The 18,573-nt window shown below is 39.8% G+C and overlaps 1 protein-coding gene across 1 annotated transcript in view; it reads right to left on the reverse strand.

The window, feature by feature from the left end:
* ptch1 (patched 1) overlaps positions 1 to 18,573 on the reverse strand; it is a 65,402-nt gene that overhangs the window by 24,670 nt on the left and 22,159 nt on the right. The window contains exons 3-14 of the mRNA XM_005794902.2: positions 13,608 to 13,797; positions 13,389 to 13,458; positions 13,206 to 13,297; positions 11,960 to 12,155; positions 11,648 to 11,769; positions 9,371 to 9,518; positions 7,816 to 7,947; positions 7,542 to 7,697; positions 6,517 to 6,615; positions 5,473 to 5,598; positions 1,442 to 1,560; positions 264 to 912 (exon numbers count right to left, since the gene is read on the reverse strand). Of these exons, the coding sequence (XP_005794959.2) occupies positions 264 to 912; positions 1,442 to 1,560; positions 5,473 to 5,598; positions 6,517 to 6,615; positions 7,542 to 7,697; positions 7,816 to 7,947; positions 9,371 to 9,518; positions 11,648 to 11,769; positions 11,960 to 12,155; positions 13,206 to 13,297; positions 13,389 to 13,458; positions 13,608 to 13,797 (2,099 nt within the window). The remainder of the gene's footprint in view (positions 1 to 263; positions 913 to 1,441; positions 1,561 to 5,472; positions 5,599 to 6,516; positions 6,616 to 7,541; positions 7,698 to 7,815; positions 7,948 to 9,370; positions 9,519 to 11,647; positions 11,770 to 11,959; positions 12,156 to 13,205; positions 13,298 to 13,388; positions 13,459 to 13,607; positions 13,798 to 18,573) is intronic.

Consider the following 18,573-nt stretch of genomic DNA (forward strand, 5'->3'; position numbering starts at 1 on the left):
AGAAGAGTGGCCACCCAGACTGAGGTCAGAGAGTGCTGAGTGTGTATGACTCACAAAGGACATGACCACAACCTCCACCCCAGATTTTGTCCTGCTCAATTCACTCTGATTAACCCTCCCATTCAAATTAGCGCCCCAGTGACTCAGTGAAAAAAAAACAAAATAAACAAAATAAAAACCACACCACTGTCCCACACAGACACATTAATTCTCTCTGTATTTTCATTTTCTAAAAAACATACGTATTAAGGAGCTAAACTGACCTTGGTGGTGGGTCGCAGAAGGAACGGCGCATAGTGCTTCTCAGCAAAAGAGGCCAAGGTCCAGCGGGAGCAGGAGGGCTCGAGGCAGTGCAGACCCATTGAGGCCTCTCCGATCTGAGACAGCAGGTCCCGCGTGGAGCTGTTGTTCTCTGGGCTATGGCTGGTCGTAGAGGCTGAGTCACCCTGAGGAACGGTGCAGGCGCCGGATGTGGGCGCTGGGCAGTGATGAGCGAAGGCCGCAGAGCCTGAGGAGCCCCCATTACCTCTGCTCCCACCGTGGTTGTTGCCGAGGTTGCTGCCTCGGCTGTTCATGCTGCTTCTGCTGACATTGTTGTTGTTGTTGTAGTAGTCACCACTGTGGTTGCCCCTCGTCTGAACCGGGTTGATCGGCTGCACCGAGATCTGCGACCGGGGCTCGGCCGTGGTGTAGAAGGCCTGCGTGCGGGGGTCGTATTCTGTCCTGAGCTGCACTGTGGACTGCATGGTGATCTGGGTTTGTTGGGCGAAGCTGTGGCTGCTGTAGCTCGGTGGAGGCGTGTGATAGGAAGGAGGAGACGTGCGATACGACGGCGGAGGGCTGTAGTGTCCCACATCTGCTCCGTCCAAGTACGCCTGAGGCTCGATTTGAATCACTCGATTGGCACATGGGCTGTGGAGGTAGACAGAGAAGCAGAAAAAACAAAGCCATGAACAGATGTGAGATAAAAAAAAATATATATATATATTAAAAGAACTTCATGGGCAAATGAAACACACTGCTAGAACCTTCAATTTTGTAAAATAGAGCACAGCATTACATCTGTTAGAAATATTGTTCAGCCTTTTGGCATTTTGGATCTTCCTTTGTCAACATCATGAAATATAGTGGTAACAATGGAATTTAATAGCACAAGTACACATCTGCACAAACGCAGCGCCAACAAGCATGCCCAGGCCCAGACCGGTAGAGTCTAATAAAGACAGTGACAGATAAACACACAGCGAAACAACCGAGCAGCCAGACAGACACAGACAACTTTGGCTCTAATTAGGTTCTGCTTCAGAAGGATTATTATATGGATAACTGGGAGATAATGTTGTCCTGAAGCTATTTCTAAGAAGATAAAAGCACAGAGAAAAAAATCATGAAAGGAAATAATACGAAAGCAATCAATCAGAAATGAAAAAGCTGATCTCACCTGTAGAAGCAGCAGAAGATGTCAAAGCGCCTTTCTTCTCGTCTGTAGAGATCCATGCTGAGGATGGCAGGAAAGATGAGCAGCACCATGGCGAAGTTAAACACAACTACCACCGCGGCCTGCAAGACACAGAGAGGGGGCAATTTTATTCCCAAAGAGCTGGTAGAGTAACAGAGATACACAATCAAGTGCAAAAATACATGCGTTTGAAAAAGTATCCTTATCCTGTAAACCTTTAAACACTTGTGTTTGCGCTTATTTACTCTAGAACTGCTAAATAAAAATAAAGGGGGATCAAATGCCTTCAGAAGCCCCTTATGAATCAGAGATACTCATAAGTGGATTTCAAAGTCAGTTCTCAAGAGTTTCAAGACTGAAGTAGATATTTTCTAATCTACTGCTAACCGTTCAGTCTGCCTCTATCACTGTATTCTTGTTAGTTCTGAGGTAAAATCCTTTTGGCATTTTAGATCTTCCTCTGCCAACATCATGAAATATAGTGGCTTGGTTTTGTCACATGAGCATCTGACAATTATCTTTATGTCAGGTAACCTGATATTCAACACGCAAAACACTTTGCAACCTTAGTTTATTCACTCAATTTAACAAGTTCCATAATCAACTTACAAACACATTGTCTTACCACACTTAACACAAATCATAACTGAAAGATAGCATTGAGTGAATCAGATCTCTGAAGAAGCTATTAAAAGCTTATAGAGAGAGCTGGGAACATACAATTTTATACATTAATTATAAAATTGATTAAGATTAACGGAGCAATGTTGTGCTTTTTCCAGGCACATAGTGGCATTTTATAGCATAACCAAGGATTAAAGGACTCCTCAAACACAAAACATGATTTTCCAAATATTATAAATATGCGCTTATGTTCAGTACAATAATAGAAATCGACAAACACCTATGGTTTTTATTTTATCTTTGCAATGATGTAGTTAATACATATCCAAGTTTGAGTTCAGGAAATGATAGTGAGTTACATGCAAGGAAACATTGTAAGAAAACCTGTTAGAGGCTGTAAGAGATTTGATACTGCAACCAAGGATCACCTTTCAGCAAGACGATAGTAAATATACAACCAGAGCTATACTAGAATGGTGTAGAATAAAGTTTATTTATGTTAAAATAGCCATGTCAAAGTTCTAGAGTGCTTAAAGGTTTGTGTCAATGGTTGTAAGTTTTATTTATATTCTTTCTTCTTGACAATTATGGCAAACTTTATGTTGGTCTATCATGTAAATTTTTTGTGAAGTACATAGAGATCTGTGGCTTTAACAAGATAAAATGTGAAAAAGGGATGTGAATACTTTAGCAAAACACTAAGTATTTATTCCAAAGAATCTAACTTTTACAATCCAAGACATGAAGTCCAAAACTGTAAAAACAACTATGAAGATGAATGGCCAGGAAAAGAAAGAAGACCGGCGTGGCTTTCAAACAGATAAAAATAAAATTTGCAAACGTAAAAGGAAAAAACTGCCTTTCAACACATTTTTAGTCTCTTTCAAGACTGAAACAGAGACTGTGCAGGGAGAAACAAAAAGGGGGGAAAAAGGCAAGGCATGTGTGTATGTGTAAAAGAAGCCAGTACAATGTTGTGGTTAAGTATTTGAAGGTGGTGCACTGGAGCAGAGGCTGGGGGTTGGGTCCCTGCCCAGAACACAATCTGGATATTGCGTAGTTGCCAGACCACTACACACACACACACCCACATGCGCACACACGCACACAATCGCATGTGTGTGCCAGACCACCCAAGAAGCCAGAGGCCCACAGGCTCTGAAGTGATGAGCAGGCACTGCGGCTGCACAGACAACACTCACACAAAAATGCACATAAACACACACGTATCTTGAGCAGCGAAACTGTACAGCCTCCCACTTAAACCACACCTTAACACCAACCAGACACACACATTAAAACACACTTTCTTACTGGGTCAATGGGAGTGAAACCATGTCATAGTTTTTGTGTATATTTTATTCGATCCTGAAGGGAGGAAGTGAAGTAAGAAGGGGATAGATGATAAATCAATCAACCACAGGAAGCATTTAATGCTGATAAAGAGGCACGGGTAAAGAAAAAAACACATCTTTGCCAGTAAAAAGCAAGAACTTTCATCTTCTTTCCATGAAGTTTGTCCTCTACTATACACAAAACCACAAGTATAAAGTATGCATGGCATGCGAATGTGTGTGTGGTACATAAGCGTACAAAATGAGGCGGCATGGATTAGACCCACGGGGTAAATGGATCATGTTTGACAGACTTGCTGTACTAAAGCCATCTATCCACACATGCTAATATTGTACTCAACGTGGCGACATCTTACCTCACTCGGCTGAGTGCATACGTGTGTGAGAAACGGAGTTTGAGCCTGAGAGGAGGAGAGCTGAGAAAGACGATCACTTTGGTCAACTTCGGCAGTAAAATCTGTCACTTACGTAACTGGGAATAATTGAGCACATATGTATTTTTTTCCTTCCTCTGTCTCAAAAAGAATTTTAGTTTGAATGTTACATTGTAGTCAAAGGACATAAATGGGGTTTTTTCTATGTAAAACAAACAAAGCAAAAATGAACCTTGTTGGATTTCTACTAAGTTTTTAAAGGATTTCCAACTGCACAATTCCATTTTTTGTTTTGAATGCAAGCTCCACCTAAATTAAATTTAACAATAAAGCTAAACTCCTCTGAAAACCCAGACATCCCGAGCAGGTTCTGGTTCTCCTTACAAGGTCTCACTCCAAAACCAGCATCTTGTTTTTTGGTAAATCTGTACAGGTTGACAAGGTGCTTCAAGAGAAGTCAAAGATCTTAGAAACTATTTGTTATTTTCTACAATATGTATGCAATTTATTCAGGCTGAAAGAGAGCAAAGCTTTCAGCAGATAATAGGAAATCTGACCACTTTACAGTAAACTTGTGCTATTTCATCTATTTGAATGAAAAGAAAGGCAAAACAACAGGCAGAACAGAAGGCAACTTTAGCGTCATAGGACAGATGTTGTGTACAGGCACATATTTCTTCAGGTTAGAAATTCTTTGTATTGTGTATGTTTCTTTATTCTGCCAAAGACCTTTGACTAAAAATTATTTGAAAATGGTGGAACTATTTTTCTTACTCATTTTGCAAAACAAAGTTATTGTAACTGCAACTAGATAGTACATTGCGATTTTTCACCTTGATCAGAAATATTGCCACAATGTCCAATAGGACAATTTTGTGCAACAAGATCTGGTTGCAACAAAAATGAAAAAAGTACAATATTTCTATGCCAAAAGTTAATAAAAGTCCTACTTTTTGCAAAGTAACAATTCATAATAGACCTATCACATTGACTCTACTGGCTCGTAGCCAGTATTACACTACTGACCAAACAACAAGCTGCTACCTGTTTTTAAAACATGTTTCAATTACTCTCACTCTACTACTGGGAAGATTATACCTTTCAAAATGCAATCATCAATAGTTTCATCTCTTTTTCCCTTTGTATAACCATGACTGGGAGCATTCACAAGTCTGTGATTATTGGAGGCATTTTGTCAGACACCGCTCTGGTGACGTCTATAATTACTGACAGATGTTAGAGAAGTCAGAGCTCCCCTCTGGTTCTCTCAGTGTTAGTGTGGGAACACACACACACACACACACATACACCAGACAGTCTGTTGCTTTTCAAACCTCCCACACAGACAATACGAGCCTCTGCTCAGCTCTCGCACACAGAAAACCAACGCAAGGCGATCCAAGAACACCCATTCGCACATGCAATCAGATTCAGTTACACGGACCTCGGCCGCAATCTGGACAGAGACCGGGACCACCGCTTGACAGAGAAAGAAAGGAGGGAGAAGAGCGGGTGGATTTAAGTGGAAAATACATAACTGCCTTCAGTTTGATGAATGAAATCAATAAAGCAACAATCTGGAGGCAATGACTACTGTAGCATGAATTTTGGTTGCAGAGATCTCACACACAGATTTTCACACTTGAGGCTTTGAGCATACCTGCAAAGAAAAAGCTCGAAGTGCTGGGATGGGGATGAGGGCTGCCATGAAGAAGGCTGTGACGTTGCTGATGGAGGTGAGAGCCACGCTGGCCCCAGTCCTCTTCAGACACTCCCCAGTGCGGTCCTGACGGAGACAGAAAGAGCACAGCAAATGGGGGGGGAAGCTATTAAACTTCTGATCAGCTCTCAGCCAGAAGCAGATGTGTAATGCAGCGGATTATGAACAATTATTTTAAAACCAGCATGACTGAAAGTGATTGGGAAGCTTTTTGAAGCCTTGAAGTGCTTGGAAAACTCTCCCGGGGCTGTCTGCCTCACTTTAAGGTGCAAAAGGAAAAGCAGAAATTTTCACTTCTCGCAGAAAACACACACAAAACAAAGAGTAATAGACATTCAAATGTTTTGTTTCTGTAACTGCGTGATGATATGGGGACGTGCGGGACCACACACGGAGCATCTGCAGGCGTGTCCGTCCTTGTGTGTGTGTGTTTATGTGTATCAGACAGCAGAGATCAAGTTCAGCTCTGTTTAGTTTTCATCTCAGTCACACAAAGGAAGCTAGAGGGGGGATGAGGGAGTGGAGAGCTGGAAGGGGAGGAAAGCAGTGGAAAACAAAAACAAGCAAATACATGTCTGGAGATGAACTGTTCAAAATCCAAACAATTACGTCCCATGTGAAGATGAAGAGATATACGCTGCATGTTACAATCTGCGTTTGAAATCGTTATATGCATACAAAGTACTTTTCGTATGGAAAGAAAAACACACACTTTGTGTGTGCTTACACTAAAATGATAACAAAAGAGCTTAAATTGTGGCAAAGGAACACAGACATCAAAAAAAGAGTAGAGATTGCTTGACAAGCAGTGAGAAAAATCATTCTTCTAATACGGAGCATTACTTAGATAAGTGGGCTAAGTGTGTGGCACATGAGCTGTGCGATGTTACTTCACAGGCACAGACAGGCTTTCACACATTCCTCCACAGTGAAGATAAGACATGAAAGGAGCTGGACCAGCGTAACTGTGGATGTTTGCCTCACCTCAAACGGTATCCTCTTGTTCTGTCCGGTCTCACTGAAGGCATGGGCGAGGAGGAAGACATCATCCACTCCAACTCCCAGAGCCAGGAAGGGAAGAACCTGCAAACGGCAACCAACAAATATGAACTGCTGAGAATCTATTTCAGCTTTGATGTTACAAGACAGGTGATGATATTGAGAAGTTAGCCTTTAAAGATTTGAGATTTAAACCCGATTTTATTTTACCTGTTAGAAATACTAAATCTAGTAAACATTTACTCAGTTACTTGAAAAAGCTGTCAGAATACGATTGCTCGGGAGGGATTGCTGCAAAATGAACAACTCCAGCAATCCACCGTCATTCTTTAGAATTAGATAACTTTCACCAGTTGGTATTATTAAGGGAATTTAACTCAATGATAGTATAACTAGGATCAAACTGGAATACATACAGTTGAATGCAAATATGCTTGAGTTGGATTATTTGGTTCACTTATATATTTCTGGGTATGAACTGCACTTGTTTAAGTGCCTTGTTAGAGTATTTATTGTGAATTGGAGATGTATTGAATTGAATTGAATTGTATTGAATAGAATTGAATTGAACTGAATTGAACACAAAAGGCATAACAGGACGATGGTGGCGACAGAAGTAGGAGTTCGTCCCGTAATCAGCAATCAGTTTTTGGCATCCTTTCACAAGCTTTACTTATTGGTTTATTACTTTATTTTTTGGGTTTGTAGGGCACCTTGCTCACATGCACCTTTTCAGGTGTGCCCACAGTTTAATGGGACTGAGATCAGGAATTAGTGATGGTCAATGACTTTGCTGTTTTTAATACCCTATATAACTAATAACTGACTTTCTGCTTGTGCATTTGGAAGACCAATTTATTGGTGTTTGCAGGCTTACAGGTTTTCCCTTTTCTTTCACGGTAACAAGGATTGAACCAGGTCCTCTTTCTGCTTTTTTCCCATTAATAAAACCTTGACCCAACTAACTGATGGATGAGAGGAAGCTGCCTGCCATCATGTGCGTGAGGTACCTGCGTGGTGGCAGCATTGAAGGAGATTCCCAGGAGAGAACAGAGGCCCAGACCGGCCGCCACAGACAGCGTCACCAGAAGGACTCCAGCCAGCCCCACGGCACCCTGGGACTTGGCACAGTCCCACCGCAGCATGGTCAGACACGCATATGCCAGCTGAGCACAGACGGGAAAACAATCAGTTACGTTCTCCATGCTTTTATTTTATATCTATTTATTATTTATTTATTTATTTTAGTAAAGGATTTGCTTCTAGTTATGAATGGGCTCTCACCATCAGCAGGTATCCACTGGCCACCCGGATAACACTGATATCAGAAAAAGACTTGAGAATATCCTCCAGAGTGGTGGTGGTAAAGGACAAGACCTTTTGGGAAGAATTTGTTGCCACACTATGCAGCACTGCCTAAAGAGAAATAAATGAACGAGAGTGATTCAGGCAGAAATTAATGCAGACATAAAAGAGCTCAGGCAATAAAATTAAACATTTTCCATGAAAATGCAATGCAGCAAATGTGGGAAAAAAGGCCTTTGGTTGCTCATGTTTAAATTTTTGGCCTGAATGCAAGACATAACTTTTGGAAGAAAACTATACCATTCTATGCTACATTAAACAAGTATAGCCACATGTATTACTGGCATAAATTCAGTGTATTTAATATTTAGCTAATACTTAGCCTAATCCAAGCTTTTCTTGGAAATATGTATATTCGGTGCAGGGATATAGCAATAACAAAAAACTATATTTTATATATTGTGCAGCCGTAGTTAACAGATGCTCTCCATTCAATCAGACTTAAATTGTGCTACTTTGCAAAGAAAAATGTTGACTCAAGATGTGCCAAGCTGGTAGTCACTCACCCAAAAGACTGAATTTGTAGTTAAAGTAGCTCTAAAAAATAACGTCTCAATAAAAACTAAAGGAAAAAAGAAAAACTGTTCATCCTTTTACGTTTTCTTTATGATAATACAGCACTTTCTCATTTATTTTTCATACTAAATTCTAATAAAATACTTTGAGGTCTGCGGTTGTACCATAGTAAATGTTTAAAAGTTCAACATTTTTAAATACTTTTGCGAGGCACTGCAGGAGTCTGTGCAGACAGCACCATGATCCCTTCTCTCTGTGTTTTACTATCACAGACAGACAAATAGCTTCAACCTCAAATTCTAGTTACAGCTCAGTGGGGAGCAATGCTGGCTGACACACATTAGGTAACACACACTAGATCACCCACATGTGAACTTGTACATACTGAAATGCATGCATATTTTTGCAGACACGCCTAAAAATTCACACAGCAAAACACACACTGAAACTATCTGGCATCTCTTTTCTTACCCAGTGATTAATTTTACAGTCAATTATTCCCTAGCTAAAAGATCAATACCACACACATGTATAGGGTCATGTGGAACAGAAAGTTGGGCCTCCCAAAACAAAGACCAGATGATGTCACACATGAGCCACCAATGGGGCCACAGCTGGGAAAGTGATTGTGTGTGAGCTCTGGATTGTTGCATGTGTGCGTGTTTGTGTGAGTTAAGCTGAAGAAAAGAGAGATATCCAGCACTCTCTTAATGTATTCCAGACACGCATGTTCTTTTGCTCTAGCGCTTCTCTCCAATGAGCAGCTAGAAGCTTCATCCCTTCTACCACACACCAACAGAGGTTTGACTATCTATCAGGGGCCTGGGCTTTAGACGAGGCCGTTCCGTGTACACCTGTATCCGGCCTGTGATTTACTGTGTGGTTGTAGAGGATTTAGGGAAGATTTCTTTTCTCTTTTCCTTTTTCCTCCCCCCATTTCTGAGCCTTTAGCCCTCACCTCAGAGTATCTCCTCTGCCAGGCTTCCAGTATAGCTGCGGCCTTTTCTTCATTCCAGTTGATGTGGGAAACCTCATCCCAGTCCCGAAAGTGCTCAAACATCTGCTTGGGGGTCATCAACTGGAACATGGTCTGTAAAGCCTGAGCACTGGAGAGCACATAGGAAAGAAGAATATTGAAAGGATCAAGAACAGGGAACAGAGTTACAGGTGCAAGGCTAAGAAAACTTCCTTACGTTAAAGACATAATATGAAAGTACGGTACTCTGGGCACACTCTGTTTTGGGGTTTAATTTAATCAACTAATAAGTATCAATCACCAGATAGGAAGAGGTAATGTTGTATTTTGAACAACCTTTGACAAGGGATGCATGATGTAGGCTTCAAAATATCACTTATTCAGCAGCATCAAACCCACCTACCAGAAAAAAGCAAGCTACTTCCAGCAGTACATCCACTAGAAAATACACATACAACGTGGGTTTCAGTTCTAATGGAGGAGTTCTAAAACAAGACACAGAACTCACTTTAATTTTTAAATTTCTTCTTTGATTCAAAAATACAACAGCTGGATTGATGGATGGAGGAATGGATGGATGACAGAAGAGACAAATTTATTTATGGGTAGATGGAAGAACTAATAGACAGATGTACAAGTGAGTGGGTGGATGACAGATACACGTTTTAGACAGGACTATTTAGACTATTTTTCCAGCCATTATAGACTTTAAAAGAACCCTGTTTTAATACACCTTTTTTAACCACTAAGAAAAATAATGTAGTTAGAAAGGTGAATCCTAAGGATCATTCAGCTGAAAAATGTCACTAGGAGCAGATCTATTTCTTAGATCCTTCATCATTTCCGAGATTTTTATTTTCAGATTCTCAAAAATGTTCCAAATGATAAAAATGGATTATACTTGTATAGTATTTTATCAAGTCCAGAGGTCTACAAAGCGCTTCAATTAAATTCAGTAATTCACCGATTGACTTGCTGCATGGTGGCAAGTTACTCAATTGCAGCCACAGCTGGCCCTCTGACCAACACCAGCAGGCAAGGCGGGTTAACTGTCTTACCAGCTCTGTCTACCAATTACAAGACAAACTCATAAGGTCTAAAACATCTTGTTTTGTCCACCCCTCATCTACCGTTCTTAAAACCCCAAAATGAACAAATTGTTGCTATAATGACGGATAACTCTACTTGTGCACAGTACTACTGCAGTATGCCTTTGATATGCCTTCTACATGGAACCTGACTAGAAAAGCCATAATATCAAGTATAATGAATACTGCACAACCTTAATGAGCACATTAGCAAGCCAATAAGGTAGTGTAAGTGATTAGTTATTAACAAATGAGACTTGACTAGAGAGCAACTTGTGAACAGTGCTCAAGTCAGTCAGTGTATTTTCACATTATCAAAAAGCAATGAAACAAACAGCAGACATTAGCTTGTCATTCTCTTTATGAATGTGATCTTTGTGGTATGGTGATAATCACGGTAAGGGTGGCAGTTAGTAAACAAGATGTAGAAAACGAGTGCCAGCAGCAGCAGCAGCAACACACTAACACGCACACACACATGCACGCCCACACGCACAGTGCAGGAACACACCAGCACTGTAATGACCCAACTTTGCCAGGAAAACACAACCGCAAAAAAACAAAGAATGCAGCCAACTGTACTCTGCGAGCAGGATGTGTGTGAACGTGCATATGTACTTTTCTACGTACGTGACTGTGCCATAAACGCTCTAATTTAGCAAGTACAAAGTGTGCAAGCAAAATATGTAATAATTTTTCTAACTGCAAAATAGACCCGTTTTTTTTTTCAATAAGATTTGAATTTCTGTATTCATTTGGTATTCAAAAGTCATGGTTCGAACATAAAGTTGTGTAAATGATGTATGCACATCACCAATTCCACAAGCTTTGACCCGATGCTTGTGTTGGACTTAAATCTGTGTAATTTAAATTGCTGTATATTTGAAGAGACTAGCTGAGCAATAGATCACTCTGTGCCCGTCTCTGTGTATATGAGAGTCAGAGGGAGGGTAGAGTCCAAGCAGTGCAGCCGGAGCTGAGGAGCAACAGCTGGAGCTCTTAGAATTTCACTGGAATCTGCTAATGACTGCAAGATTTATCGCATAGAGAACACAAGCACACTCAGAAAGCGTAACAGAACAAAAAACATCCAGCGTCTCCAAAATAAGCTTTGTTAGAATCCCTGTGGTGTTTTTATGAATCTGCGGATGTGTAAGCATGGGTAGGTTACCTGAGTAGCGGTCCGCTGCCGTTCTTTGTGGTGCCCCCTACAATGAGTTCCTCTTGCCAGTGCATGTACTTCCTGGACAGACCGTGGCAGCCACCACTCAAAGCCCGTGCCACGTTGAACGGCTGTTGTAATTAGAAAGCAGAAGTTAAGAAAGTATAACGCGACACTACTTGTCATTCTAGTAATATGACTAGAATGACATACTAGTCATACTACTAAACTAGTAGTATGACTAGTCTAGTCATACTTGCCCGTTGCCCGTTCATGCATAAAATTTTCTAGCCACAGTCTTGATGGTAGTCATGTACCAACCTTAGTTGAGTTCTTATTGGGTGCAGTATCAGGGCAGTCAGGGTCAGCAGGGTTCAGACAGGGCCTATCCATGTAGCCATGCCCAACGTCCGCTTTTTCCAACATGTCCTCAAAGCTATCCACATGAATGTGTGCTCGTAACTTTTCAAGAAACTCCCTGGGGTCAAAATTGGTCCATTGCATAGGGTTCTCACCTCTGCAAAGTTCAAAAGCAAATGTTAGCATCTCTTCTCCCAACCACTGTATGAAGGAAACTTTTTTTATTATTTTTTAGAAAGGAAAGCGTAAGAGCTTCATTTTTTTTTTTTCAAATTTTATTGCAAACTATCTATAAACTTTACAAACGCTAAAACTTTTGAGTGCAGTCAATCATTTCCATGCTAGGTAACCATTTCCCATCGTGCAACAAGTAATTTCCTGCTCCATCCCAGATCTTGTTTCTCCATTCTCTCCTTTCCTCACACATTCCAATCTCTCTTTTTTTGAATCTCTCATTCTGAATACATTGTACGTGCTTAACCAGGCTTGGGTTATTATTCCCAACCTCCCAACCAGAACATAGTAAAAAGCCTTATTTACTATCCTAAACAAATAGGCAACGCACACAGAGGGATGTACACATCCATTAATGACGGCAACCCAAACTGGTATGCTTTCACACATGTACAAGACACATGGATGCACCACCGGCGAAGGCACACACATACTGCGCGGACAAACCCATGCAGAGGTAAAGGTCTGCTGAGTATTACTGTAGCAGCACGCTATTAGCAACAGAACGGCCAGACAATGGCATGAGGCCCAGGGCTGGAGAAAAACCATTGCCAGCGATACGCATGCCAGAGACCACTACAATAGAGCCTTCAGAAGGGACGAGTTCAGGACACACATGCACACACTCTTGCTCTTCTATGGTGTCTCTTTGGATGGGCTCAGTGTGCTAAAGTAGCCTCTTCTACCAGAGGCAAAAAGATGCAGAGGAAAGCATCCTGGTGCAGTTTAAGCTGAGCTAACATTATAAACCAGTGCAGAGAAGCTCAGTTCTCAGAGATGTCCACAAACATAGTTTTAATCAGTTTGCTAACTGACCTGACAAAGAGAAAAGTGATTATGTATGCCTAATTAGGATTTCCGTCGGCCCTCTGAGTGCTTGTCAGAATATAGTTAAGCAGATAACATGTTGCAGTGCAAGGCTGGAATTTTCTAAATTTTTATCAATTTTAATAAGTCGAAATGTGGTACTTACGGGAGATAGACCATTCCAGAGTGGAGTTTAGCTCCTTCCCAGAAACAGTCCAAAGGGGTGATGATGAGGCAGGGATGAAGCTTTTCTATAATCTGATTGGATAAACACAAAGCAGAATTCACACCAAATGACAGGTTGGTGTCAAACTTGGGGAGTATATATTAAAACAAATTATTGTCTTACCTGATTCATAAAATGTGTTTCTGTGACTAGTTCTCCTGATTTGAAGCATAAGTGTTCCAATTTCCATTGTCTGAAACAAACAGATATTAGATATGCATTCAGTTTTTTTCACCAGGGCAGGCTTTGGGGGAAAATAACATGGACTTTTAACATAACAGGATTTAATGTATTACAGCCCTATCACAAACATCTGAGATAAGGACAGAAAATATTAGTTACCTGTTATAAAGGTAAACATGAACTCTGCTGGCTCGGAGAGCAGACTCCAGGTGCTGTAGAAGGGCCTCCACCGTTAGTATGTTGGCTCCCTCCTCCCGCGGTGTCTGGATCATCAGCTGAGAGTTAAACATGGCCTCTTCCCCCATCTTTTGTCGTGTGTACTTCAGTTCCTGGTTAACACGCCCACCAACTGGACAAAGAAGAATTCAGTCATTAAGGTGTCTTTTTTTAACCCCAATGAACAAATATTTGAACAAATCCTATGTATATCTGAATGTAATATTTAATAAGTTCGTTTAATCAAACCCTTTAGAATTCACAAGCACATAAACTTAATGATATGCATTAGCTTATTTAAATTGAAGAGTGAGGTCATTTGTTTAGCCTCAAGTGTCTTTGATCGAGGACTTTAACTTAGAAGTGTGCGGCGAGTGTATTTATACAGGTGGAACTGATAGACTGAACACAGAGGGCTGCAGTAGCTGATGCTTAGCATAAGTGTAGCTTTACGAACGAACGGAAAAATAAATTTTCTACCACCGCGGTCACAACAAATGGGTGCCGGAACACACCCTGGCGGTACATAGCTGGCAGATGTGTTTCTGTGTGTGATGAAAGTGTCCAATCTCATTGCTAACATGGACACAAAAGCTATAAATTCCTGGGCAAAGTGAGAGTTTATCTATTAAATTGACTGAAGATGAATACATAAACTTATAACTAGAGAATAGACATTTTTTCAGAAGTGTATTTGTGAGCTTGTTGCTTTATTATTAAAGTGAATATGATTTCAGATTTTTGCATAGTTCTTGTCCAGATTAATGTAAAAAGTGACCTTTTATTGTTATAGGCTAATTTTATAAATTACAGAAAAGCAATTGTTAGGAGTGTACAAATAAGAACATTTGGGCAGATGTTGATATCTGATATTAATACTGCTGTTATGGCAGTATTTACCAATATTTTATTTGATGAATTTTTTAAGATTTGGTTTCTTGATTAATCGTCAGAATAATCAATAGATTACTTCATTACTAAAATAATCGTTTACAACAACCCTATTTTAATCACATTAATTTAATGGACCAGACGTCATTTAGGCAAAAAAGTGTAAATTATATATATATTTTAAAAAACTTGCAGTTAACAGGATTCTCCAGAATACACTGATGAAGCAGAACATTTTGTCTATAATGCGGATAACAGTGATGCATTGTGCATTCTGACACTGTTCTCTCAATACCAGAAACAACATTTAAATCAATATAAGCCTTTGCTGAAGGTTCACTAATGATACTTCTATGGACCTCTTCCGATAAATGCAGGACACTACAGAGCAGGAATGCCACACAAGAACGGCAATTTTGGTAATTGATTCACCTAGCCATCAAAAACTTTTTCTGCTGAATGGCTTGTGGACGTCAAAGAAAAAATTGCAGATTTGTTTGACATGATAGAAAGGCGAGTTAGCTCAAATAAGAGATTTGCTGAATTGGATTTCTGAATGCACAACATGTCAGATGGGCTACACTACACAAGTCCATACTGGGCGCCCATCCTGCTAGCTAAGAACAGTAAATCGAGGCTAAAATTAAACATAAAACTGTGCTTTTATGACATTGTTCAACTTATACATATTCATAAGACAAAACAAAACTGGAACCTTAGGATGCTGAATAGAAAAATAAAAGATGACAAGACTGGAATATGTCAAACAATTCATTCCCCATAAACAGAGCGATATACAGAAGTTTGTGGTTCCTCTTCAAAGACCATTAAAACTTTGCTCCATGAAGCACAATCACTCAGCCAACTCAAAATCCGTCATGCTTATTGGCATAATGTTTTCGTTTGTTTTTTTTAAATTAAGACAAAAATGGGGGGGGGGGGTGGGAATAAACCCTCCACTCTTCTGTCAAGATCTTAAATGTTTAATCAAAGCATACATTTATACACAAATCTAAAAATTAGAGAAATTTACAAATTTGTTCAAATTGCAATAGAGCAGGGGTGTCCAAAGTGTGGCTTGTGGGCCATTTGTGGACCTTTGCTTGATTTTGTTTGGCCCCCTTCTGCAGTTCAAGAATGATACTAACTTTGCCTGCAGCACAGGTGGTTGATGCAGATGGAGACTTTTTAATTTTAACTAGGGTAAAATTATTACCAACATAATATCCTTACAATAGAAAATCTTAAAAAGAGTATTTCTCTTTTTATAACCCAGCTTTAAGAAAATGTAGAACCACATTCACCCATGGCTCTTTACTAAAAAATAAAACAACTAAAAAAACTGTTTTTATTTTTTATTAAACTTGTATAATTATAGCAAGCGTTTTGAGAGAAAGTGACTCAAATCCTGTTCTTATTACAGCAAATAAATTTGCTCAATCAAGTCCAAGAGAAGCTGAAGACTACATGTCTTCCTTTTGATACAGTAAGCATGCAAAATCACTTTTAAGTTTTGAATCTACGAAAAAAAAAAACATAAATTTCGAAAATAATAAAAAAATGAAATAAGATAAAATAAAATAAATCCAGATACTTTATTTACTTCATTTTAGTTTTTTTGTCCAGCGAGTACTTTTGGCTCGAAAGCGTTGGCTCATGTGATTAAAAGTGTGGATGCCCCTGCAACAGAGTCCTAAAACAAATTTCTATTTTGAAATATGAATTTAGTAGTAATAAATTTTACTTTCCAGAGCAACATTTTTTAAACCTTACAATAAATGTCATGCCAATTTTGTCCGTGTACAAATAAATAGTGGGTAGTTGCAGTGCTTGTATGACAGTATGCTTTTTATTATTTCTATCCTCTAAGAAGGATTGTGACGACTAACTGCAGTAAGAACAAAATCTTTTCTGTGCAAAATTTAGGATTTTGCAATTCTTTTCTTATTAACAAATCTTTTATCAGCCATGACAGCAATATTTACATCAGAAATTGATACTGTCCCAAATTGTCATATTAATGTATTCCTAGGAATTTTTGTATTTATAAACTTCAAAATAAAAAAGAAACAATACTTAAAACTTACTTTAAAATGGTAATCTAGTCATTTAATTTCAGTAAAAACAAATTATTCTATAATGTAAATAGCTTGTTTCAATGCAATTGAAGTAGGAGTGAATAGCATTATAACATACATAATCCGTGGCAAAAAGATACAGACTGTGCTATTTGCTTTAAAAGTGATGAAAAGAACTGAAGAAAGACAAAACAATAAAACAAAAATCACCAAAACCATCACGGTTTAATCGTTGTAGTAGCACTTTTAATACTGAGTATGTGACTGTGCACAACTTCAATTTCAATGTGCCAGATTTATGAGCAGCAGATTTGCACCCCTTCCATCATCAGAAACTAAACACTCAGTGAAAGCTCAAGTAATTCATAGTTGTCTTCTTTCAATGTCTTGAACACACTCACACACACGCCATCACACAAAACATGAAAAATGCCCAGTAAGAGTGTTGGATGTGTGAAAAATCTGTAACATTTTATTATGCCTTAATCCAATTTAACAATTCGGCTCAATTCGTGCAACAGTAGGCATGGATTGAATGTTTTTACTCCATTGTAATGGCATTAAAGTTGAACATAAGCAGGCCTGTTCTGCTGGGCCGGACCACCCAGTCAGACCAATGGAACGGGAGGGAGGGGGCCATGTCTTGGGGCATTAGGAAAACACACTTGATTTCTTCTTTTCTGGACCCAAACAGCATTCCCATCTGATCCTGTCTGAAAGCATGTTTATAATACTCATCATTAATAGCAGGCCGAGCCTAACTAGAGCGACATGCTTTCCAGTACTAGACGAGCTACACAGCTATGTTACACCAGCAACTGCCTTCAAAGGAGCATGCATGGAACTTATTAGGACCCGATGTGCACAGACAGTGCACTAACAAGTCAACTTGTCCAATGCACTCAGCACTCGGACGCAAAGCTAGCCGCAGGCTCGGTGTAAGTGCACTGCCAGAAGGAAGAAAGATAACACTGATACAAGGAAGGAAGCACATCTATTTTCACCCTGCCTCTCTGTGTGAGAGAACATGAAGAAAGATCTAATTGGAAAAAGATGGGAGGGCTGTGCTTAGAAAGAGCTCACTGTCTGGCCGGAATGCTTTCCAAGTTGCGGACAGCCACCCAAAAAACCCTCGAGTTTACAGCGAGCGAGCAGTAAAGGAAGGGACAAGTCAAAGGAATGTAGTCTTCTTCTACAGGAAACAGCACATTACTGCCTTGGGCTTCAAGAATTCCTCACTTCACAAGGTTGCAAAGTTTTGGGGTCAACACTCGCACAGCCGTGGGGTGAAATTAACACCCCAGCTGGACCGGGAAAAAGTGTGAGTGTGTGCACACAGTACTGCATACGTGCAGGGGTGTGCATACGAATGTGTGTACACACAGCTGTGTTTCTTCAATGACACATATTCCCATATTCCTCCTCCAAGGAAAACTGGGTGACCCCAGCTTGTGTTGATAACTTGAAGGTGTTCAGCTCCAAGTTCAGCTGCTGTGACCAAAACAAAGTGTCACTGACTTTTAAATGCTTGCTTTACCAGCACTATTTTTTTCCTGATGTGTTTTTCTTCTTTAACCTGAAAATACACTGCTGCTTCAACACTCTGGACTGTTATACGATCTGCAGCAAATAGCACATTTAGCCTTAAAAGAAACCTCCAGTATGCTCCAGATCAGAGCTCAGTATACAGTTTTTATAGTAAAAATTTGTCCATGTTTTTGGAAGAAAAATAGTGAGAGTTGAGAACACAGCTGGGTGATTTAAGAAAAAGAGCTGGGTTGAACCAGTTGGTAGTCGTTGGTAAAGTGAAGGCAATTTTTCCAAAAGACACACTAAGAACTGTTAAATAGCTTCAGTCAGTAATCATGGTTGCAACTACAAATGTAATATTTATTCAGATTGAACTAACACCAACTATCTTCAGTGTAGAAGTTACTACT

The sequence above is a fragment of the Xiphophorus maculatus genome, chromosome 12 (assembly GCF_002775205.1).
Source record: "Xiphophorus maculatus strain JP 163 A chromosome 12, X_maculatus-5.0-male, whole genome shotgun sequence".
NCBI classification, from domain to species: domain Eukaryota; kingdom Metazoa; phylum Chordata; class Actinopteri; order Cyprinodontiformes; family Poeciliidae; genus Xiphophorus; species Xiphophorus maculatus.